This window comes from Rhinolophus hipposideros, assembly GCF_964194185.1.
Source record: "Rhinolophus hipposideros genome assembly, chromosome: 4".
NCBI classification, from domain to species: Eukaryota; Metazoa; Chordata; class Mammalia; order Chiroptera; family Rhinolophidae; genus Rhinolophus; species Rhinolophus hipposideros.
In genome coordinates, this window is record NC_138050.1 from 5,028,677 (window position 1) to 5,054,109 (window position 25,433).

The 25,433-nt window shown below is 39.2% G+C and overlaps 1 protein-coding gene across 9 annotated transcripts in view; it reads left to right on the forward strand.

The window, feature by feature from the left end:
* KATNAL1 (katanin catalytic subunit A1 like 1) overlaps nucleotides 1–23,914 on the forward strand; it is an 80,521-nt gene extending 56,607 nt beyond the window's left edge. For all 9 annotated transcript variants that reach the window (XM_081047094.1, XM_081047102.1, XM_081047099.1 and 6 more), the window contains 5 exons: nucleotides 1,732–1,890; nucleotides 2,552–2,678; nucleotides 5,459–5,593; nucleotides 17,439–17,565; nucleotides 18,768–23,914. In XM_081047094.1, the coding sequence (XP_080903220.1) occupies nucleotides 1,732–1,890; nucleotides 2,552–2,678; nucleotides 5,459–5,593; nucleotides 17,439–17,565; nucleotides 18,768–18,966 (747 nt within the window). In that variant the 3' untranslated portion in view covers nucleotides 18,967–23,914. The remainder of the gene's footprint in view (nucleotides 1–1,731; nucleotides 1,891–2,551; nucleotides 2,679–5,458; nucleotides 5,594–17,438; nucleotides 17,566–18,767) is intronic.
* Nucleotides 23,915–25,433: the final 1,519 nt, after the last annotated feature.

The window sequence follows — 25,433 nt, forward strand, 5'->3', positions numbered from 1 at the left end:
TGATAATATGCATTTGGATGAAAATGGAAAAGAACCAAAGACTTAACTTAGCCTTGCCTCGGGAATGGAAAGGGCAGGAGAGAGGAAACCGGAACACACTGAAGATAGTCACGATGGAGAAATACAAGGAAAGAGCAGTGTCAGAGCCAACCAAGGAGGAAGGGTCTCAGGAAGAAGGGAATGAACACCAGGCATCTGCAGAGAAAAGGAAAGAAGATGTGAATTAAAACGTGGCCACTGGATTAGAAAGTTAGACATTTTTGGAGAAGTAGTGAAGGCAGAAGCCCGATTGTAGCTCCTGGAGAGGCAATAATAAGCATAAACCATTTCCTTAAGAAGGTTGGCTCTTCTGAGAAGGGAATCCCGGAGAGGTAGGTAGTAACTAGAGGATTGGTAGGGTCATGCAAAGGATGTTTTTAAAAATGGGACAGGTGCAAGTATGTTTATGTACCAATGGGACAGAGGCACTAGAGAAGGTATAGGAAGTAGAGGGGGGAATTGAAGGAGTGTGTCATGAGGAGGTGAGATTACACATACTGCACTGAATGTCGGAGCTTTATCTGCACAGATGCTCATGTTGCACACGAGCTCTTACTGGAGGTGGTCACGTTAATGACATTACAGGAACGGAGAGGGCACTGAAAGGGAGGGGACATGAAAGAGACAAGTATGCACTTTGCTGTAGCTGTAGCCTACACCTTCAGTTGTTTTTACAGTTTTCAAATTACCAATCTCACACACAGTTAAAGGTGCCTCGCAGAGCAAAAAGTTGTTTTGTTGTTTTTTTTATATAAAATTAGTGTTTCAAATCCTAGTGATCCCTGGTGGTTCGTTCTGGATGTCAACATTCTATAGCTAGAAAAGGGTTTGGACAGTTTCTGAATTTAGTTTTTGAAACTTTGACATGCACATAGTTTCCCAAGTTTAAATCCCCTGCTTATTAAACTAAATTAAATGGGTCAGGCTTCCTCTTAAAATCACTAACTATTATGCAAAATATGGTGTTAACTGTGTACCCGAACCCCCATTAAAAGTGGCTAGTGACGTATTTAAGAATCCATTAGTCTTCAAGACTAGAGGATTAGTGTTTTTAAATAATTTTTACTCCTCATTGATCTATTTTTATGGAATACTTTTCTGTTTATGTTTGAAGGTGAGAAGCAACCCAAATTTAGTTATTAGTCTATATTGTCTTTAGTAGCTTTTTAACGTTATTTTATGTAAACTGTTAACTGTCTAGCTGATAAAATGCTAGCTATTTTGATTATGTTTGAATCACCACTAGATTTCAGCTACCTTATTAACTAACAGATGGCTCTTCATTTTTTATTAAAAGCTGTGTGTTATAAGTGTGTTGCAGAAGACAGGTTTGTTGTCTTAATTTCATTTTGTTGACACAGAGTAGTCATTCTTAAGTTGTGCTCACAAAGGACATGTTTATCTTCCGCCAGCTTTAGCAAAATTGCGTAGGTTCTTTCTAAATGTATCAGAAGATTCCTTGCTGTGTAGGCCCTTTTTTAGCCCATCTCTGAGTACCCCTGATGTGTGACATTTTGTAAAATTACTCTTCATTTTTTCTCCCTATAAAATGATAATTCATGCCAAATTCACCCGCATTTTCCTGTGACAATTTATCTTTTGATGGGAAATTTTTCTTAGGCATTAATAGTTGATGAAATGATAAAAAGCATTTAATCTGACGAATGATTCAGTACATGTTTGAAATTCCAGGGTGTGCTGATGGTCGGACCCCCAGGCACCGGGAAGACCATGCTAGCTAAAGCCGTGGCCACTGAGTGTGGCACGACATTCTTCAACGTTTCCTCTTCTACACTGACGTCTAAGTACAGAGGCGAATCTGAGAAGTTAGTCCGTTTGTTGTTTGAAATGGTGAGTGATGATTTATTCAGGTTACAAAGTACCGTTGGTGTCGGCGAATGATACTCCTGTCCTGTGGATCCATTCGGTGTAGTTTTCAATAGTCCTGACCACTGCTAGGTGGGTTTTGTGGAGTTGTCAGCGTGGCTTCGCTGTGTCTTCGTCTTAGAGGCAAGAGCAGGCCCCCTGGCATCCTGCCCAGTGAGGGTAGAAGAGACCTAAGCGTGTGTGGTGTGACTGGTATTTCTGGATCTCTAATGAGCCGGTGGAGCAGAAATCTATTTTAATATATATTTTAAAAAACAGTTAAAAATTGACCATTAAGGTTTGTTCCTTTTCATAAAGGATTTGCAATAGTTACTTAAGAATGATTTATCTTTATTGAAAAAGCTTTGTATTAAGGAAATTTTCAAGCAGGGAAGTGGAACGAGTAGTACTGTGAACCCTCACGTATGTCACCCAAGTTTGCCGACTTACCTTTTATTTTTAGGAATTTCCTCTTTTGATATGAATGATTGATTTAATCTCTGTCAGTACCAGATGGTGGCGTTAAAAAGCAAGAAGAAACTTCTGCTCTTCTTTACCATGATTTTAGAAGGAAGAAATGATATTTTAAAAATTCAGATTATTTTATGACATCATGGAATAACTCCTTTAAAATATTTTCACAAAGGCTAGATTTTATGCCCCCACCACGATCTTCATTGATGAGATCGATTCTATCTGCAGTCGAAGGGGAACCTCTGATGAGCACGAGGCAAGTCGCAGAGTCAAGTCTGAGCTCCTCATTCAGATGGATGGTAATTGATATTTAATTACTGCCTCAAAACGTTCTATTTCCTTTTTGAGTTTTGTGTGGATTCATACTTTGGACATTCTCAGTGAATGGACTAGAAGGTAGCCTGAATTTACTTGTAATCATTTATTTACCTACTTATTTGTTCATTTGTTCATGCACTCAAAAAGCCTTTCTTGTATACCTGTTAGGAGTCATGCACCATTTAAGGTTCTCCAATTACAAAGAAAAGGAGCGCCATGGCCTTCAAGGAATTTACCATTTAGAGCAAAGTTTCTAGGGACGTGGTCCAAGGTCCCGGGGGTCTTTAAAGCTCTTTTGAAAGATCTGCAAGAGCTAAACTATTTTCATAATAATATCAAGACATTAGTTACCTTTTTCACTCTCATTCTCTTACAAGAGTGTTTCAGAGGCTACAAGGCATGTGGCACATACTAGATGGAAAGCAGAAGCAAGTATGAGAATCCAGCTATTCTCCATTGAGTCAGACATTAAAGAGATTTGCAAAAATGTAAAACGAATGCCACTCTTCTGATTTTTATTTTTTGGGTGGGGTTTGGAAGATCATAGTATTTTTCATAAAAACATGTTATTTATTATAACAAATAATGGGCTTATTATTGTCACATTAAAATGAATTAACGTTTTTTAAAATTGTCAGTTTTAATTTTTGATGATAAATATTGAAGATGTACTCCACACACATGAAGCTCTTTGGAGCATAATAATTTTTAAGCATATATAGGGATCCTGAGACCAGAAAGTTTGAGAACCACTGATCTAGGTGGGAAGCAGGCAACTTTACAGACAATAGTAACACGTTATCATTTCTGTGATAGAACTAAACTCTGGGTGTAGTGAAAACACCTCAGGAGAGGGACAACCTAGACTGAGGGAGTCCTGGAATGGAATAGGCGACTTGGGCTTTGAAGCCTTAGTAGAAGTTATTCAGACAAAGAAGAAAAGGCATCGGGGAGCCATTGAAGGAACAGAGTGATGGGCCTAGAGCTGCTTCTTGGATACATGTTACCCTGGTCGTTGTAAACACGAGGCCATTTAAGCAAACTATGAGAAAACATAACGTGTTAGATATCCAGAGTGTGCCGTTTTAAAACAGCTACGGCTATCTATCAACCATGGGTACTTACTGAATACTTACAATGGGGGTTTGTTTATTCAGTGCCAGGTACTGTAAGATACATAGAAGAATGGACTACAGTCCCTTCCCTCAAAGTTGCCATTTTTAACTTCTGCTGAAGTATGAGAGAAAGGAGTGACTATGTTATATTTGGGGGGATGGATATAGAGAACACATTACATGTTTTAAAAATATCACTGAATACGAATTTAGTCAGCTGAATTTCATTTAGGGGTACTTGTGACTGTTGGTGATTATTAGTTGGACAGCTTGATCCTTTGTGATAATGATTCAAATAGTAGTTTAGTAATACCGTGTTTCCCCGAAAATAAGACCTAGCCAGACCATCAGCTCTCATGCATCTTTTGGAGCAAAAATTAATATAAGACCCAGTCTTATTTTAATATAAGACCCGGTATAATATAATATAATATAATATAATATAATATAATATAATATAATTAATATAATATAATTAATATAATATAATAAATATATAATACTGGGTCTTCTATAATATAATATAATATGACCGGGTATAATATAATATAACATAATAAATGTAATAATAATATAATGTAATATAATATAATATATAATACCGGGTCTTATATTAATTTTTGCTCCAAAAGATGCATTAGAGCTGATGGTCCGGCTAGGTCTTATTTTCAGGGAAACACAGTAATTTATTAAGAAAATACCATAATGAATTGGGTTGCATTTAAATTTACTACTTTGTCATACCAGGCTAGAAACTCTGATGAAGTTTGTGAGTTTTTGATATTTTTTTCACTGCATATTCTCCAGAGTTTCCATTGTATAACCTGAAGGTTTTTTATTCTAAAATTTTAGTTCTGAGGGGGTGGCCGGTTAACTCGTTTGGAGTGCGGTGCTCTTAACAACAAGGTTGCCAGTTCAATCCCCACATGGACCACTGTGAGCTGCGCCCTCCACAACTAGATTGAAACAACTACTTCGCTTGGAGCTTCTGGGTCCTGGAAAAACACACTTAAATAAATAAAAGTTTAAAAATAAAATTTTAGTTCTGAAAAAGTAGACTCTATGTACATATATTTGGTTTGGTATAAAAAGAAATGGTATTTTTAGTAGTGACTGATTATTAGGTTCATTATTAAATTTCTTGTTTTTTTTTTATGAGTCACGTAGAAGTTTGAAGGACAAAGCTACTACAGTATAACTGCCTTTCAAAATTATGATTGCATGCTAGTATAGTAAGTGAATGTGAACCCTCTTCTGTTCTCTCTTCTTAAGAAATCAAATAAATTAGACTAAAATTAAAAATTGGGCGGTCGGAGGTGAACTTCACGATTTAGAAAAATTAGAGAGGAATAAAACAGTATCATCTCGCATGTCTTTTCAAAGGAAATACACATTTATTTTTTACAGAAAAATACTGTTTTTCTTATGGATTGGAATCCTGCAATAGATTATGTGACTTCTTCTACCTCCTTGTTTATGCTTAGCTGTTGATGTGTGTGGTTCTGCCACCATACAGAGGTCAGAAGGACTGTATTATTCACATCACTGAGCGTGCCACCAAGCCTGTGACCGATCTTAGAAATGTTAGTTGAATGATAGAGTCAAGCTCTGTAAGAAAAACTCTCTTTTTCCCCCTTACCGTGTAGGAGTTGGAGGAGCTTTAGAGAATGACGATCCTTCCAAAATGGTTATGGTATTGGCTGCTACTAATTTCCCATGGGACATTGATGAAGCCTTGCGAAGGAGACTAGAAAAACGGATCTATATACCTCTCCCAACAGGTACGATGCGTTCCTTTTACTATATTTTGATCTTTCTTTTGCTTCCTGTTACCTTTTTAAAAAATTTCTCTAAGTCTTTATTCCATTGGCATTCTGCTTAAAGAAGTTTCTAGCATCACAAAACCTACTTGTAGATGGAATAGAGGCCACAGCACTCTGTTGGGGTTCCTTACGTTCCAGAGCAGTTCTTACATTCGGGGCCATATTCTTGTTTCTAAATCTGGTAGGACATCTACGTTTTTACTTATGAACTTGGAGAGTCTTCATTACACCTCAAGTGATTAAAAATAAAGTTCTCTTGAGATCTTTTAAAAAATTTGCTGCTTTGAAAAGTAAATTTCATCCTATTGATGAATATGGAAATTTTCATAAGTGAATTTTTTCTTTTTATATTGAGATAAAATTTACATAATAAAATGTACAAATCTTAAGTGTATAATCTGATGAGTTTTGACAGATGAGTATTCCTGTTTCATCAATACCCTACTAGAGGTGTAGGACATCTCTGTCACCCCAGAAAGTTTCTGTGTACCTCTTACCGGTTAATTCAAACCTCCTTTACTTTCCTGATTTTTATTACCATAGATTTGTTTTATCTATTATTAGACTTCACATAAATGGAATCATGACATATGTATTTGTTTGTCTGACTACTTTCACTGAGCGTTATGTTTTCGAGATTCATCCATGTGACTATATGTATCAGTAGTTTATTTGTGATGTGATTATATTACAGTTTGTTTATTCTCATTCTGATGGACATTTGAGTTACTTCTAAGTTTTGGCTATTATGAATGAAGCTATAAATATTCTTGTACAAATCTTAGGTATGAATATTTTCAGTTCTTTTGGGTAATATAGATAAGAAAATAATAGGTGGGTTATAGGGTAGGTATGTTTATAATACCCAAACTGTTTTCCCAAGTGGTTGTACCATTTTATACTTTCACCATCAGTGAATGAGAATCCCAGTACTTCCGTATCCTTATCAACATTTGGTATTGTCAATATTTAATTTTAGCTGTTCTAGTAAGTGTGAAATGTTCTTATTGTGGTTTTAATTTGCATTTCTCTGGTGACTAATGATGTGCACGTTTTTTCATGTGCCTGTGGTCTTTGGTATATTTTTTGTGCAGTATCTTTTTAAGTCTTTTGCTCAGTTTTAATTGGTTTATTTGTTTTATTAATGCTATGTAATTCTTTACCAAATACATACATTGTGAATATTTTCTTCCAGTTTGTGGTTTCCGTTGCCGTTTTCTTTATGTTGTCTTTTGATAAGCAGAAGTTTTGATTTTGATGAAGTCCTCTTGTCAGATATTTCTGTTATGGGTAGTGCTTTGTGTGTCTTAAGACGTCTTTGCTTATCCCAACAGGGCAAAGTTTATCTCCTGTATTTTCTTTTAGAAACTATAGTTAGATCTGTGATCCATCTTGAATTCATTTTGTGTATGTGTTAGTTAGGGATTGAGTTGCATTTTTTTCCCTATACATACCGAGTTGTTCTAGCACCACTTGTTAAGAATTTTCTTTTTCCACTGAATTACTTTGGTATTTGTACTGAAAATTATTTTGCTATGTATGTGTGGGTCTATTTCTGAATTCTCTATTCTTTCCATTGATTTTAAAAAAATTGATACCGAGCTATATAGTCAGGTTATCTATTTTTTCTTGAGTAAGCTTTGGTAGCTTGTATCTTTCAAAGAATTTGTTCATTTCCTCTAATTTATCAAATTTATTGGGATTTGACCTAATACGAATGTGAAAACTGACTTAATAGCTTATGTGAAGATGTTGTGTGAAGTCAGTAGGGAAGGCAGTCAGGAAGAGAAGACGAAGTGATGGATACAAGGGCAAACTAGTGTGTGGGGATGAGCTGGAACCCTTGAAGATGGACGGGAATCCATGTCTGGCTCTTACTGCCTCTAAGACTTCCGACTTTGATAACTGAGGTGCTTTGTAGAAGAATCTGGCACTGTTTGGAACAGTCTCAGGAGTCAACAAAGCTGAAGGAGGAAATCTGACAGGAGCCGGAAACAATTGGAGGTCCAGGTACTTCTCACACTAACAGTGAAAGCCAGCAGATAAGTGACAATATGTATGAGCTGCAAAGGCACCGCATACCCTGAACCATCTTTCTGAGTTGATTCATTTCTGCCTTTCAGATCTTACCCTTAATGACTCGTGGTCCACACTAACCCAGAGCTGTGCAGTAAAGAGAATTCTGGGAAACGAAATTCCAGCTTTGCTGAAGTTGACATAATACAAATCCACACACCTTGTTTTCCTTTTATTGTCTCTAGGATCTATAGTGATGGCTCAATTTTCATTTCTGAAATTGGTAATTTGTGTTTTATCTCTATTGTTCTTAATCATTCTTATTAGAGATTTATCATTATTCTTTTGAAAGAACCAGTTTTTTTGCTCTATTAATTTTCTGTTTCCTACTTTATTGAATTTTTTCTCTTATTTTAATTACTTCTCCCTAATATTTCGAGTGTACTAGTCTCTTCTTTCTGTGGGTGGTTTTAAGGGATAGAACGTGGCAGAAGTGCTGAGGCTAGATCACAAAAAGGGTGGTTTCTTCTTGGCTCGCCGTCTCCCGGGTCATCTGCTGCTGGGAAGCCGAGCCCTCCTGGGAAGGAACGGAGGCTCTCACCAGCAGCTAGCACCGGCTTGCCTGTCACGTGGGCCAGCTGCCCCACATGATGTGTGTTAGTGATTGGCTCATGTGATTACAGACTGGCAGGTCTAAGATGTGCAGGATGGGCCTGAGTGCGGAGACCCAGGGAAGAGCTGATGCCGCATTTCCTGTCCAGAGGCCTTCTGCTGGAGGAGTCCCTCTTGCTGGAGGAGTCCCTCTTCTCGGAGGAGGCCTGTCTTTTGTTTGTTCAGGCCTTCAGCTGATTGGACGAGGCCCACCCGCACAATGGAGAATTATCTGCGTTACTCAGAATCCACTGATTTAAATATTAATCTTATCCAAAAACACCCTCACAGAAACATCTAGAGTAGTGTTTGACCAACTATCTGGGTTCTGTGGCTTCGCCAAGTTGACACATGAAATTAACCGTCAAATACCTCATGCTAGAACTTTCTATTTCTAGCTAAGCTGTTCCCAAATTCCTGATGCACAGAAACTGTAAGGATAATAAATTGTTTTAAACCACTAAATTTTAGTATAATTTTCTATTCAGAAATAGGTAATTAATATACTATATAGTTTTTGTCAGCTAACTCTAACATCTGGAACATCTGTTTCTTTTGTTGGCTAGTTTTAAATTTTCTTGATTATGGGTCATATTTTTCTGTGGTTTTTTTTTTTTACACGTCCAGTAATTTTTATTATATCCTTTAAATTGTAGGAGTCTAGATTATGTTGTTTTCCTTTAAGGGGTGTTGAATTTTGTTCTGGCAGACACTCAAATTATTGGCAGAATTTAAGAAAAAAACAGTTTACAATTCTTTGCTGTTTGTTGGCTAATGCATGAAAACAGTTGCCTCTTGTATTTTGTTTATAGTTGTTTACCATAGAAGGACAAGTCTGGTACCAGGGTTTTTTTTGGTTGTTTTGTTTGTTTGTTTGTTTGTTTTGTGATGGCCAAGACTGGAAACCTCACCTGTGATTTTTGAAACTTAATTTTTGTAACAATAGTCCTTACTCACTTTGTGACTAGCTCTCAAGGCTGTATAATATAATTAACTGGTAGAGTTCTAGCTCACAGATTCCATTCTTGTACTGTCTTTCCTGGCTGCTACTATGTATTCTATTAATTCTAATAATCTCATTACTTAAAAAGAAAAATTTTCATAAAATAGTGCTTAATTCACTGCTTGAGCTTATGAAGTAATAAGTGTATTGAAAGCAATAATGGACATGATTTGATTTAGAACCTGTCAGCTGTCCTGGAATGACACACCTCCCAGAAGTAGCTCCTAGTGCCTATCACTCTTAGATTAGTCACATGAAGGTTTGAAATTTGAGTGGTTTGTTAATACTTCTGATTTAATAAGTTTCTTCCCTTTTTCTTTTTTCCCCTTTTTTCTCTTCTTCCTTAATTTCTAAACAAAATATGTATATGATATCTAGACATAGGTTTAAAAAATGAATTTTAAACTTTTCAACCATACACATACAATGATTATAAATAAAAAATTAATACTGATGGGGGAAAATAGAAGTTTCACTACTTAAACTGACATCATTTAAACTGTTGTACTTTGGTCTTTAATTCATTATAATAGGGAGAAAACATGTAATTGGATGATAGCAGTTTTATGAACTGCTGAGGAAAGCTTAGGTATTGGGGGAAAGATATACTTTATGGGGCAAAGGTAGAGATTTAGCTTCCTTTGAAATACTGGAGAAGAAAATAGATTTGGCTGACTAAAGGGCCTTCCTCTAAACCTGTTTTCCCTTAAGTGAGGAGGTTATGTCCGTTACAGATAATCACTTCTGGGCGTATACACCTCGGGCTGGAGGACTTGAAAAACTGCTTTCTCCTGAGGGGCTCCAACTCCACTTTCTGACTTTTTCTTCCATCTGTATTAATGAACACAGCAGGTGTTTATTTAGCTTTTTGCTCTCTGAAAGACATTTATTAGGTACTGTGGGATTACACAAATAATGTACAATGTGTTTGGAAGGTGGGCATACACTTACCCTAGATGCAGTGAAAACAGTGTAACATGTGATTCTAGAATTTTCTCCATAGCACTTTTGGTGTGGGGAATGAGGAATAATAAATTCTGACTCAGGTGCTTAGGGGAGATTTCATGGAGCAAGTTGCATTGTCATTGAATTTCCATTGAGAAAGACAGAAACAAAGGCATAGTTGCTTGAAAATGAATAAACAGATAGCCGTTGCGACTAGAGCATCTGGTAGGATAGAAGGGTCTAGAAGAGACAGACTCACAAAATTTGGAAAGGCAAGAGACCTGAGAGAATGATTTGGAAATCTAGGGTAAAATTAATGGAAGGAAAAGTAGATTATATTTAAAAAATTGAGGGACATTTTATGAACAAAAGCAACCATGAAAATAAATTTATAGTTGGAAAAAGCATGAAGTATAAGAATGAGAATAGATAAAACAAGGAAAGCCATCCCAAAAAGGCATATTGTAAGTTATATAACCTACGTAAATATGCAGATTTCTTTGAGATTGACAGGCAGTTAGAACTGATGGCAAGAAACATTAGTGTGTCACTTACTCTTGCTGTTTAACACATAACTCCAAGCCGTCTGGTTTTGCTCATGGACCCTGTGGGTCAGGGACTCGAGTGGGCACCCCTGTAGGGGTGGTTTATGTCTGCTTCCTGAGGTCTGGGTCACGATGGGAAGATTCAGGGGCTGAGGGTGACTCCACCACTGCAGCCTGGGGCCACATGGAGTGTCATCACTCACGTGACTGATGTTGGTGGCCTGGGGCACGTCCATGAAAGCTGTGGCCATTCCATGGCAGGTTTCAGACATGGGAGCTCGGGGCTCCACGTGTATTGTTCCACTGAACATGTAGGGTACGTTGCTTTTTGTGACCTCGCCTTGGAGGTCATATCGTGTCATTTCTGCTGTGCTCTAGGTGGAAGCAATTACAAGCCCAGCTGCTTTCTGGAGGAGGGGAATCGGACACCTTAGGGTGGGAGGGGTCAAGGCTGCATTGTAGCAGCAGGTGTGGGGTAGAAAAGAGCCATACAGCCATCACGACGAATACAATCTGCCAGTCAACAAAAGGCAAGAATCAGGTGGCAGGACAGGAGCCGGGCTTTCACTAAATGTCTTCCTACTGTGTGCACCCACCTGGCTGCAGCCCCCTGGTCAGCTGATGAGCTCCTTCCTCTGGCCCTTTCGCCTAATTCTGGTTTGCTTTTAGACCAACCCCTGGACCATCGAGGCCTCTGAGCGTCTCCTAGACTGGGAGTGACTCATTTCCTGTCACACCGGGGTCAGGGCACTTTGTTTTCTTATTACAAGTTCACACCTTCTCTCCTGTTGGTGTCCTATGCTGTCTGCAGTACGCCGCTATGCTTTTCTGCTTACCTTTTTTTCACTCTGCTATACACATGCTTCCTCCTACTTCCATGTAATTGTGTGTGATGCTTCCATTTCCCAGATTGCTCCTTGTCTTCCCTTCCATTGACATTTTATTGATTTTCCAAAGTCAACATTAAAGCATTTGATTCTGTGACGTCTTTGCCCTGGCCTGTCTCGCTGGGTGGATTCCACCTCCCTGGGTGTTTCATCTGTTTTCCGGCTCCCTGATGTTCCTTCCTAGAAGGGATCTGGGATTCCCATGTGTCCCTCTAATCCTGTTTGTTGACTGACTGACAAACATTTGCTGAGTGCTGACTGGCCCAGACTTTACATGTACGAGGTATGACAATTAAGTTCGTGAACTTGCCACTGTGCACTGACATTGGCAGCCCTGTACAAACAGCTCGGGAAGGTTTCATAACCTTGTATATCAGTGTCTCACAGCTGTGTTCGTGTCTACATGTGGCGGTGTCTTGCTGAGTGGCGTTCATTATTGTTGTTGAGTGTTGTTGAGTGTTTTTGAGTGTTGTCACGAGAATGTGTGAGCCTGAATTAGAGCAACGAACAAACATTCAGTTTCTTGTTAAACTTGGGAAGAGTGGAAGTGAAATCAGGGACATGTTAGTCCAACTTTATGGGGATAATGCCATGAAGAAAACGGAAGTGTACGAATGGATTAAACATTTCTCTGAGGGGAGAGAACGTGTCACTGATGAAGAGAGGTCAGAGTAGTCAGTAACAAGCAGAACTGACGAAAACATTGCAAAAATTAGTTGAATTGTGCATCAAAATCATTGGCTGACTCTGAGAAGCAGAGCAGAGCAAGTAAACGTCGATAGAGAAAGTTAGGAAAATCTTAACTGAAAATCTTGGCCTGAGAAAGGTGTGTGCAGAAATGGTCCTGAAGGAGCTCATCGATGAACAAAAGCAAAGGAGAGTCGAAGTTTGTCAAGACCTTTTGGAGAAACAAGATGATGTTTTGGGCCGTGTTACCACTGGTGATGAAACATGGGTGTACCAATATGACCCTGAAACAAAGCGTAAAGTGCACAATGGAAGTCAGCCAATTTTCCACGACCAAAAAAGCTCTGTCAATCAAAGTCAAGATGTTGCTTACCTTTTTTGATATCAGAGGGATTATTCATGATGAATTTGTACCCACTGGACAAACAGTTAGCCAAGTTTACTATTTGGAAGTGCTGAAAAGGCTGCATGAAAAAGTTAGACGACCTGAACTTTTCACCAACAATTTATGACTCTTGCATCACGACAATGCACCAGCTCACACGGCACTGTCTGTGAGGGAGTTTTTAGCCAGTAAACAAATAACTGTATTGGAACACCCTCCCTACTCACCTGGTCTGGTCCCCAATGACTTCTTTCTTTACCCGAAAATAAAGGAAATATTGAAAGGAAGACATTTTGATGACATTCAGGACATCAAGGGTAATATGACGACAGCTCTGATGGCTATTCCAGGAAAAGAGTTTCAAAATTGCTTTGAAGGGTGGACTAGGCGCTGGCGTTGGTGCATAGCTTCCCAAGGGGAGGACTTGGAAGATGACCGTAGTGATATTCAGCAGTGAGATCTGTAGGCCTTTTCTAGGATGAGCTTGGGAATGTGACTGAGATCGCGTATGACCTCAGTTAATCCTCACAACCGTCTTATGTACTTATCTTCATTTTACTTATGAGGAAACTGAGGCTAAGAGGTTAAGTGTCCTGCCCAGGGCAACAGGACAGCGATGTGAGTGCCCATCATGACCCACTGAGCTGGATGCCTTGTGCACTCCAGGAGAACTGTATTCACGAGAAGTTTCGATCCTTTTAACAATATTTGTATTCAGAATGTGTGTGACTTGGTTGTAAAGTATTGGCAGTACTTCATACTGTTATTAACACATTAACCCCTCATAAATCCTTTCATAAAGTTATTACTTATTATTAATTCATTTTTATAGAGTTGATAATCTACTTAGAGTTTTCTAACAAATCACTGGTAAACCAGTGTTAGAAGTTAATGTCCCCCAAATCATGGTTACTGGGGCAAAGGAGGATGGTAAGCTTCAGTACTGCCAGGCTGTCACTTAGGAACAGGCTGTGCCACCAAGTTTATTTAGGTTGGCCGTGTGGAACCTCCTTTCCAAGGGAAAACGCAGCATCTTAAACTTGGTGTTTAAGTCCTCAGAGCTGGCCGCCGTTATGCATTTGCTTTACAAATCCTGCGGTAGTCTAACACTGGGACCAAACGAGCCACGCGGTCCTCCTTCGGTAATGCCCACCTGCTGGGTGTGGGGGCACGTGGGGCTCTTATGTGATACTTGGGGCTCTTCCTGGGGCATCAGGGGCACGGCCACCTTCTGTAGCAGTGGACCTGGGCGCCTCCTCCCCCTCTTTTTTCCCACACCCCTCTTGCTGACCACCTGAGTGGAGGAATCTTTGGGCGCTACCCCTGTGAGCTGAAAGTTTGGCCTTTTCGTAAGGGCTGGCCCAGGATAGGGCGCTCCCAAGATTAAAGGGTTCTGGAGGGAAAGGTTTTCTAGTCACACCGCTCTTTTTGGGGGGCAGTCCCAGATAATGCCTGCTTGCTTCCCTTTCCACAGTGGCAGCTTTATCTTAGTGTGAGTGTAAATGTGTGTGTGTGTGTAATATCACTGAAATACAGAAATATGGATTAAAATACTCAATTTATCCAATAATTGGCAAAGCAAACAACTATGTGACCACCTTCCACGATGAGAAATGGACTGTTGTCCGACCTCACAAGCTCCCCAGGATGTTTCTGTCCTAGCACAGCTGCCTTCCTGCCCCCTGCTGGTAATCACTGTTACTCCTTTTATGGAAATGATTTATAGTTCTCCTTATAATTTTATCACCTAATAATGTATTCCCAAACAGTTTTACCTCCTATTGAACTTTGCATAACTGAAATCACACTAATTGTGTTTATTTGTACTTACTGCTTCTGCTCAGTATATTTTTAAGATTCGTCCATGTTGTGACATTTTGATGCACGTAATTTTTTTGCTATGTGGCATTTTATTGTATTCGTGTGCTAGGGCTGCCATAGCCACGTACCACAGACTGGGGGGCTTAAACAACAGATACTTGTTTCTCACAGTCCTGGAGGCTGGAAGTCCAACATGAAGGTGTCGGCAGGGTTGTTTTCAGTCTGGGCCTCTTCCCTTGGCTTGTAGATGGTCATTTTCTTCCAGTGTCTTCATGCGGTCTCCCCCTATGTGTCTGTCCTAATCTTCTCGTATGAGGACACCAGTCCTATTGGATTAGAGCCCACCCTGGTGACCTCATTCTACCTTCATTAGCTGTGTAAAGGCCCTGTCTCCGTAAGTCACATGCTGAGGTACTGGAGTTAGGACTTCAACATAGGACTTTAGGGTGGGGGATAGTTCATCCCACACCACCTCATTGTGTGGTTACACCACAGCGACCCATCATATTACTTGAATAGCATTTTGATTGTTTCCACTTTTATGCTGTTTTGAACAGTGCTGCTGTGAACATTCTCACACTGTATAATGGTACGAGTGCCTCAGTTTCCCTAGGACAGGACAGAGCATTCCGTCCTAGGAGTGACCTGCTATGATGTGTCACGTAGTGGAACATGTAGATAAATCCAGTTTGTCATTCCAGTTTCCACTCCTGCCAGCACTGTGTGGTGGTGTGGGCTGAACTATCCCCCACCCTAAAGTCCTGTGGTTCCACGTCTCTCCAACACCTGGTGTTGGCAGCCTTTTTAATGTATACCAGTGTCTTGGTGTGCAGTGTTATCTCATTGTGGTTTAATTTGTATTTCCTTTATATTAAAGAATTTGAACATCTTTTCCTTTATTTATTGGCCATTTGGATTTTATGATATATGTGTTCAAGTCTTTTGCCCATTTTTCTATTAGGTGGTCTGGCTTTTCCGTATTGATTTGGAGGAGTTCTTGAAATATTCTGGGTGTAAGTCTTTTTTTACTTATATATGTTGTAAATATCTCCTCAAACTCTGTTGCTTGTATATTTTCACTGTATTTATAGTATCTTGGGATAAATAGGAATTCTAGATTTTAATCTGGTTAGCTTATCAATGTTTTCCTTTATAGTCACTTTTTAAAATATATATCTTAAAAATATTTCTCTGTGGTCGTTAAGATATTTTCCTGTTTTATCTTGTAAAATGCTTACAATTTTGCATCTACCATTTAGATTGGTTATATATGTAGCACCAACTTACGTATGGTGTGAGGTAGGACCCACCTGCATTTTTCCCTGTGGATAGTCCATTCTGGCATCATTTATTGAGAAGACATTCCTTTCCCAATGTCTGAGCCACCGAGTCATGAATCAGGTGTGCAGAGTACATGCTCTGATGTGCTTCTAGACGCCCTCTTCTCTGTTACTGATGCGTTTGTCTGTCGGCAAGGGTATCACACTGGCGTGAGCCTCACTGCTCTGTAACGAGTCGTGAAATCGGACAGAGTAGTCCCGCCCACCCCACCGCTCTTCTCCCAGTGTCTTGGTCATTGGTCGTCCTTGGTTCTTTCCATTCCCGGTATATTAGAATCTGCCTGTCTGGTTCTACAAACAGACCTGTTGGGGTCTGTATTGGAACGTCTTGACTCTGGAAGAGCATTTGAGGGAGAATTGTCAATGTTACAAATGACAAAACAAGCAAAAACCAGACATCGGGGGACTGTTTTAGATTATAGAAGAGTAGGGACATATGATAACTAAATGCAGCATGTGATGGTTTTTAAGAGTTATAAAGGCCTGGGACAAATGGGGACATTTAATCTGAATTGTGTATTAGATGCTCCTAACATACAAGTGTTAAATTTCCAGATAAGTGTGATAATTGTGGATACCTTTGTTGTTAGGAGATAACATGCTGAAGCATTTCAGATGAAATGTTGTGATGCCTACAGCTAACTCTCAATTCAAAAAAGCAGAGGAGGAGAGGAGAGGAGAAGGGAGTGACAATGGCAAAATGCTGACAATTGGTTAACCTAGACGAAAGGCACATAAGTGTTCACTGATGTTTTTTTCACTTGTAGATTAAAATTTTTTCAAAATAAAAGTTGGGGAAAACCAAATTTTATTTCATATCACAGGAAACAGTGGAGAGCCAGATCCAAACTAATGATGTGTTATCTTTGTATACTATATTAAGCAGATTTACCACTAAAACTGATAGTGAAGCAGCAAGCATGATTGGTTATTTTAAAAATTCTGTGGTTTGTTTGTGCTGACTCAATCCACATTTCGATCACACTGGAATAGCAAATGTCTGGGGGCTGGCTCTCCAAGTAAAATATACACTAATAAGCATTTTGTGCCAAGTGCTGATTTCCAGAAAAAGAAAACTGATAGAGTTGTGGAATTCTTTCCGGATATCATACTACAGAGGGGAGCAAATTAATTCATAGGAATTACACTCCATGCAGTCTAGTATTATAAAACTTAGGCTGAATATCTTTTGTTTGTTTTTTACTACAAGCATTTCTAGTGCGGGAATACTGATGTTGTTATTTTTCATAAAGGATCTCAGACCCTTTGTTCTCATAGCAAGAATCCTAACAATCTTTACAGAGAAGTCTTGAGTTTGTTTCGCTCTTTAGTTATTGCAGCCAAGGCGCATGGGAAGTTAAATGACCCCACGAGTCACGTGATGAGTTGGTGGTGCCATTGGGCTTGCAGTTACTGACTTCATTGCATCCATCTCTTTCTTCCCCTGAATGTAAATATGTGATTTCTCCTTAACATGATGTATAAAGAAAAACATCTAACAATAGCAAAAAATCTTCTAACAGCAAAAGGAAGAACAGAGCTTCTGAAGATCAATCTTCGTGAGGTTGAGCTGGATCCTGATATTCAACTGGAAGATATAGCAGAGAAGATTGAGGGCTATTCTGGTGCTGATATAACCAACGTTTGCAGGTATTGTTAATGGTCTGTGACCCTAAACATTAGTTACAGGTTTGTTGGGAGGACTGGTCTGAAAGTCAGTGTAGTCGTTAGCGCTTGGCGTGAAAACAGCTACCCATTTCTTTGACATGATTTCCCATGTGTCTTGTTTTATTCTACATGACTTCACTGGTCATTGTTGATGAGTAATTACCTAACAATATGGTCACCTTTTCATCCTTTGACTTTTAAGAAATCGTTGTGCCTAATTTGGTAACAACTTCAGGTTAATTTAGCCCTAAATTAGAGCGTGGCTGCATTAACATAACATCCCATTTAGTTTTGGTCAGCATGAGATGAACAAGGTTGGTCCGTTTAAGCTGCGAAAGATCCATATATTACAGTTTCCCTTTAATTTTTAGACAATTGACATTGCTCAATGAAGATGATTTTTTTCATTCATTTCTTTTCTACTTATATTTAAATTGACACCAGTGGCCTCTTTAAAACCACAACATGTGTTTCTTATGTTTTCTACCAGTATTTTTCCTGTATGCATCTAAGCTTAGTGGCACACAATATGCTCACAGTAGTTTCTACTACTATAACTATACTAAAATATATAAAACTTGAACTTTTAGTTGGCTTTTTTGTGAGCCCTAATTTTCCAGTTCTTTAAAACCTTCAGAATTATTTTCAGGTGATCAAAAAGGAGCTGAAAATTGGATCTGGAGAAGTCAGATTTTCTCCCTGTAGTTGCCCACAAATACTCCCTGTAGGGAATACCACGTCTACTCTGTGGCTAGATTCACGTTCCAGAGACAGTTTCCTGGCTTTAGCTCTTCCCCTTAGGTTGTGGACAAACCTATGTAAGACTTGAATTATCTTAACATTTAGCCACATGTTCACTTCCAAGTACAGTATTTCAAAATTTTACTTCCATTTCCTAAGCTTCTAGGCTGCCTTTGAGGGGCAAGTGGGGAAAAGAAAATTCAAATCCCTGAGCCCAGCCTGGAGTTCTAGAATTCATTTCTAATGCATTTTATGTTTAAATCCTTTACATGTTGTTTTAACCTTTCCTGACCCCCAGGATGTCTCTGAGTTAGGAAATTGCATGCAGCATCATAAAAACATGTCAGGCAACCTTTTCACCATCTTCCCCTAGCTTGGTTACGGCTGCAGGTGTTTCCAGCGTTTGCAGCAGTGGTTACTTACTGACTTTGGTGCACTTGCAGGGACGCGTCCTTAATGGCCATGAGACGGCGCATCAACGGCCTGAGCCCAGAAGAGATCCGCGCACTTTCCAAAGAGGAGCTTCAGATGCCAGTCACCAAGGGAGACTTTGAGCTGGCGCTGAAGAAAATCGCTAAGTCTGTCTCTGCTGCGGACTTGGAGAAGTATGAAAAGTGGATGGTTGAGTTTGGATCTGCTTGAATTTCTGTCAGCTCTTCCATGTCTGGTATTTTTGTTTATAAAATGTGAAGAAATTCCCCACAATCTTTTTCAAAAACAGGTTTGGAACTTTTCACGGGAGAGAGTTTCACTTAAAGGAAGACCATCTAAGACCACAGAGTATAAATGTCGTTGAAAAATAAGAGAAGCTGACGTAAAGGGCCTGATGGTCCCCGTCCCCGGCTGTGTGCTGGTACCGCACACTTTCATGTATTAATATTGCACCCCCAAACCAGGTGCTGGGGTGGTGGAAGAAAGGCATCAGTGCGCTTTGTGGAAACTTGTTTACGAAAGACTTAGAAGGACCTCCATTTCGCACTTGTATTTGTGGGTTTTGTCCTATTCATTGCTTTGAACGTGAGGGACCTGTTTACAATAACTCAACATCAGAACTGAGTTTGTGTCAAATTCATTATTTGTTGTTAAGAATGATAATTTTGGGGTAAGTAATGAATATGTGAGTTAAACCTCTAGAATTCAGCTATTCCTGTGAGAGCCTACCCTGTAGTTCAAATTTTTGCCCTCTCCCACCACCATTTCTTCTGTTAACTGTTTCATCACGTACTGAGCCCTGTGAGGGAATAGCCTTGTGGTTTTTGAATCATTTTGCCAGGTTGTTTTTCTGGTCTTTCGTACTTTTTACCCATACTGCTCATACTTCGTATTGGAAGGGTAGGAGAATGTTACAATTGCATGAGTTGCACTTCTTCATTTTAGACTTTTTTTAAGTTCGTTTTCACTTTTTCAATATGGTCAAACGCATAAACCCTTTATTTTTTTCAGCTCCAACGTTGTTTGATTTTTGCTGTATTTGACTTTCATATTCCAAATACTTGCGTTTTCTAAACAAGTCCACTCTCTTGTGGCTAACACAAAACAAACAAAACAAATTTGATAGTTTTTCAGACAGTTTGTTTAACAAAATAACAGTATCCATAATGAACGACGTTCATTTGAAAATTTGAAAATTATTCTTTGTCTGGGTTGAGAACTTGTGCACGTGGTAAGATTAGGGTAGAAGTCTGCCATGCTCATTTCGGTTCAGCAGGAATCAGACGATAGAAAGAGGCCAGAAAAAGTAGATGGCACGTAGCTAACCATAAGGACAGTATCCTGTGCTAGTTGTTTAGATTGCGTTGATTCTAGTTTGGTTGGGCAACCTGTGCTTTAATGGTCAAGCTTTTTAAAATTTGTGTTTGATGATATCCCGAATTCTCAACTTCGGAGAGCATCTACTGGTTTAAAACGAAAAATAATGTAACCCTGTAGACACTTTGGGAAAAAAGCCTCATAGTATCTTGCTTAAGAGATTTTTTTCCCTACTAAAAACTATGTAATTTTCAGATAGCTTAAGCCTGACTCTAACCTCCAGTATTCATCGAATGCTCTTTCCTCTGAGGCCTAGATTAGAAGAGTTAAAATCATAAGACATCATGGTTTTATTTTTATTGAATTAATTTACCTTAAAAATTGAATGACAGAAGTTTCCTGTTATTCATTTTAAATAAAAAATAATCCTATTAAGATAGTCTTCCAAAATATTGCCATTCGTGACTTTTGTTTCCTGAAGTCCTTGGGGCAGTCGTTAAAACATTAGAGTTTTGGTTGCTAGAACTTGTTTGTGTACTTTAGCTGATCGGGTAGACCGTTTTGCGAGGTTTTGTGTTACTCGTTTTGGCATGCGTTTCGTTTTTTAAAAATTCTTCCTGGATAATGATATGGTAATTGTGATTTTAAAAAGTCATCAGTTAAGCAGTATTTGGGGACTCAAGCTTTCTGGAAGCTAATCTTTAGCAAGATAAGTGAGCCAGGCGTGCTGTTTTTATTTCCCTTGTTTCTCATTTTGCTCTGTCAGTGGATGGTGAATGCTCTTTAGCCCCTTAAAGCTTCCTGAGGAGACGCCTCAGGTGTCCATCCAACCTTTGCAGTACACATGTATATGCTCTCTTTTTGTAAGACAGTATTGCCTTACCCAGCATGAGAGCATTGTTAGGTTTTGCTGTTCAATTTTATTTTTTCTGTGTTGCATTATCAAATTAGAAAAATCTGGTTCCTCTGATTGATCTAAAAAAAAGCACAAGTATTTTGGGTTCTGCACACATGATGTTAGGACTACGTTTGTACAGTTCTGTCCTGCAGGTAACTAATCAGATAGTTCCTGCATTCAGCAGACTTGCTTCGGTGCCCACTGTGTACAAGACCTCGGGGTGGGGTGGGGGGATGGAGCTCTGTGGCTTACAGAGTTGGACAGGTATGCGGTTCAGACCCAGCACTTTCTACAATCATACTATAGCTTCTGGCTTCAACTAATGAAACGAGTTCAGGTTATAAATGGAGAGACACGGTAATCTGCGTAAGAGGTTTACTCTCTTTAAATCTGTTTTAAAATTAGAACTGATATCTATCTGTTAGAACAATATAACTAGTATAAATCTGGCTATTTTCATGAATCATTTTTGTCATTTCCCGAGCTACATTTTTATTATAAACATGTACACATGTAATTATGGTAGACATGTGAAATGTTACATGTTTTTTGTGAACATTTTGCTCTCATAATTATTTCATTTTTTAAAGGCATTAATATTGATGAAATGTACCAGACAAGTGGCTCTTCAGTGTAGGTTGGAACCTTCTAGAAACCCAAATAGACAGTAGGCGGTGGCATCACAGGCTTTGTCTTGTGGTCAGTAGCAGCGTAGGCGTTCCAGACAGACCACATGCACTTGGGCTCGGACCTCGGCCTCCAGAACACCAGGACAGCCTCGGAGAAGATACGTGGGGTTCAGCTGTATACTTAGGGGCATCATCGGAGCTCCTGAGACTGCAGTTTTTATGATGTAATATTTGACTGTCAGAAAATAGGCTGAGATCACTAATTACTCAAAAAGTGATCAGGCTATTGATCTGGTGAATCTACTATGAACAAACATATGGCTACATCAGGGAAAACGTGGGTGTATAGCCTAAATTTATAATATAATTGTCACTCTTTCACTTTGCTACATGTAGCCTGACTCTACTGAACATGAAATTACTCATAGTCTTTAGGTTTTAAGCAGTTTGAGGAGTTGAAGTCCTTCATAGGAAGTTTCTATTTTCACTGTTGAATCCGTGATGTGAGTCATAAAACTACCCAGCTGACGTGGCTGTGTCTCACTTTCCCCATGTGGCCTGAGGTACCTTGTGTGACAGCAGGTTTGTGTGGGCTCTGGCCCCCGCAGTATTGTCTTGATGATTGAGTCTTTTTTGTGCAGTAATAGACCCCCACTCTGCCTTTGATCTTATTGATGGTAGATCACCTTAGGACATATCCTGGATGATAGGCTTAACACATTAAGGATATCGGCTGGCCTTTTCCAAGAAACGGCCACCTAACTTGTATGAGGAAACTATAGTAATTATTCTTGCAATGTTTTTGGTATCTTTTGTTCCTTAACTGTTTTGATTGTGTAATATTTTTTACATACCACTTACTTTGTGATGCACATAATATTTATGTGGATCTAAGAATCTGTCACAACAGAAAGTAGGAATTAACAGTTGGAGGGAATGTTAGGGGATATAAATATTTAAACCCAAAATGTTTTATTGTCATCTTCACTAATTATTTTCGCAGAAAAAGCTAAAAATTCTGTTATAATGACTGTGTTTACTTATTTATACTTTTCATTAGGTTTTTCATACGTATTTATTTAATTTTTAGGACATTTGCTTTTAATGTTTCTTAATGTGGAAACTATGAGTATTTCAAAAATAAAATCCTTAAGATAATATGTTTTTAAACATTTACAAATTAACAATAATTATTTGAATTTTTATTAAGAGTTTAGGCTTCAGACAACTCTTTAGCTTAAATATTTCTAAATTTCCAGGTGACTCATTAATAAAAACAGAAAAAAATTAAAGCAATGTCATGAAATTTATTCTTTCTCTTTTACCTTTCTCATTTCTCCATTGACCTTATTTTATATTGTGTGTGTAAATAACCTGGACACTGCTTTGTCACCAGCAGTGTATTGGTTTTTGTACATTTGGAAATTTGGCACAACAGATAGGAAATGAAAACAGAGGTTTTCCTCCTATAAACGGGCTCTCATTTGATTTTATGTTCAAAACTATAAAATGCACTTTTGTTTTACAACCTCTGAAATTACTAAATGTTGCCCTTTGGAAAACCTGACTGAATCTTTGCACGTTATTTTCAGAGTCTACCTCGGTTAACCAGGCTTAGTTTTAGGAGGGAAGGAATTGAAACCGTATTTAAATTCAGTTCATCATCTCTGCACGTGTTTAAGTGTTTCCTTCTCTTCTCGCCTTCTCTTCATTAACTTTTTTTAACCCTGGAAGTTTTACTTAAAATATTTGTCTTTCTTCTTCTGGCAAAGCCACGTATTCCAAATCAGCCTTGTGGGAAATGTCCGCATCGTTCTTCCCTCCTTTGTGAAGGACCTGCTCACTGTTCGGATGAGTTTCATCTCCAGGAGCAGTTTCAAACACAGCACACGCCCTCCTGTTCTCCCGTAGCTTCATCAGTACAAGCTAGTGTGACAGCGTTGGCCATCTGGGACCCCGACTGTTTCTGTGTCTACTCTCTGAGAGCCTGAGTACCTCCTGCACACAAATGGGCGTGACACGCGGTCCCCACAGCGGACGGCAGCAGTCGCCGTAGGTGCACGTGGTGTGGACAGTATCCAGCAAGATCACTTCACTCCCGGTTACGATGGTTTGTAAGTGTGTTGTTGAGATTTTTGTTTCAGTGTTTGTCTCCCAGTATTTTGAACTTCATTTAAAGGAGAAGATGTTTCTAAATTGTATTCATTAAATGTGATTTTCCCTACATTTTGTGCTGCTACTTTGCTAGTTTCATGAGCTTAGATGTGTTTGTGCGTAGGTTGTAATTTGGTAATAAATTTCTAGAGTGTTGCTAGTCAGTGTTTTCTTTGTCGTTCATATTTGATCTGCAGTCACTGGTCCACTTGTCATCAGTGAGAGTGACAAACCCCTCACTAGTGAGGAGTGACGTCCCAGAGTGTTAGTTCTTACAGAATCACATCCTATGAACCCGACATTTTGTGTTTGCCATGCACTGATTTCAAGGTCGATGCAGGTAAGATGAGTGGCTTTTCAACTCGTTCTAACTGGTTTAATAAATACACTTGTGTTATTTGTGTGGCACCATTGCAGAAGGAGTGTTCCTTCCATTTGGTGAATTTTCCAGATGACTATGTCTGATTTTATGAATCCCCCAAATTATTTTTTTTGATTTACAGACTTGATTTTTTTTTGAGCTGTTTTAGGTTTACAGAAAAATTAAATAGCAAGGAGAGTTCTCATACTTCCTCCTTCCTATCCCTCCAGTTTCCCCTTTTATTAATATCTTGCTTTGATGTGCTCTATTTGTTATAATTGAGTCCATATTGATACATTATTATTGCTAAAGTTTATAGTTTACTTTAAGGTTTATTCTTTGTTGTACGTTCAGAGGGTTTTGACAAAAGAATAATGTCCTGTAGCCACCATCACAGTGTCACACAGAATAGTTTCCTGCCCTGAAGTCCCCAGTGCTCTGCCTGTTCACTTCCCCCCTCCCCCAGGCCCTGCCCCCTCATCCTTTTACTGTCTCTATAGTCTGCCTTTTCCAGAATGTCAGAGTTGGAATCATATGCCTTTTAAGACAAGCTTCTTTCACTTAGTAATATGCATTTTAGATTCTGTAATGTCTTCCTGTAGCCAGAGAGTTTGTTTCTTTTTATCACAGAATGACATTCCATTTACTTGGATGTGCCCATTAGTTTATTTGTTCACCTATTGAAGGCCATTTTGGTTGCTTCCAAGTTTTAGCGATTGGGAATAAAACTACTGTAAACCTTCATGTGTCGGTTTCTGTGTGGACCTAAGTTTTTCAGCTCATTTGAGTAAAGACCATGGCGCACAGTTGCTGGAATGTATGGTAAGAGTATGTTCGGTTTCTGTGAAACCCCCACACTGTGCCCCAGAGTGGCCTCACCATTTGCGTCCCCACCGGCCACGAGCGAGAGAGTTCCTGCTGCTCCTGTCCTTGCCAGTACTGGTGGTGGCACGGTTCCGATGTTGCCGATGTCCTAGCTGTGCAGCTGTTTGCATTCCCGGTTCTCTAGTGACCCGATGTTGGCATCTTTTCCTAAGCTTATCTATTTTTAATTGCTTTTATTGAAACCTTGCTAAACCGTGTTGCACTTTTGCTCTGACTTTGTAAAATAGAGCATTTGAGCTTAACCTTTTCTTGGCATTCCAGTTACCCTCATGGCTTGCTACCCCTCAGCAGCTAGTGAAGGGGGAGCAGGGCTTTCTGCCTGTCCCTGAATGGTCTTTGAGGTTCGGTGTTGCTTTTATATAGCATTTTTACTCTTCTGTTATCAGGCTGTCAGCTTTGCTTCCTCTTCCAATTTCCTGCCTCCAGTGTTCAG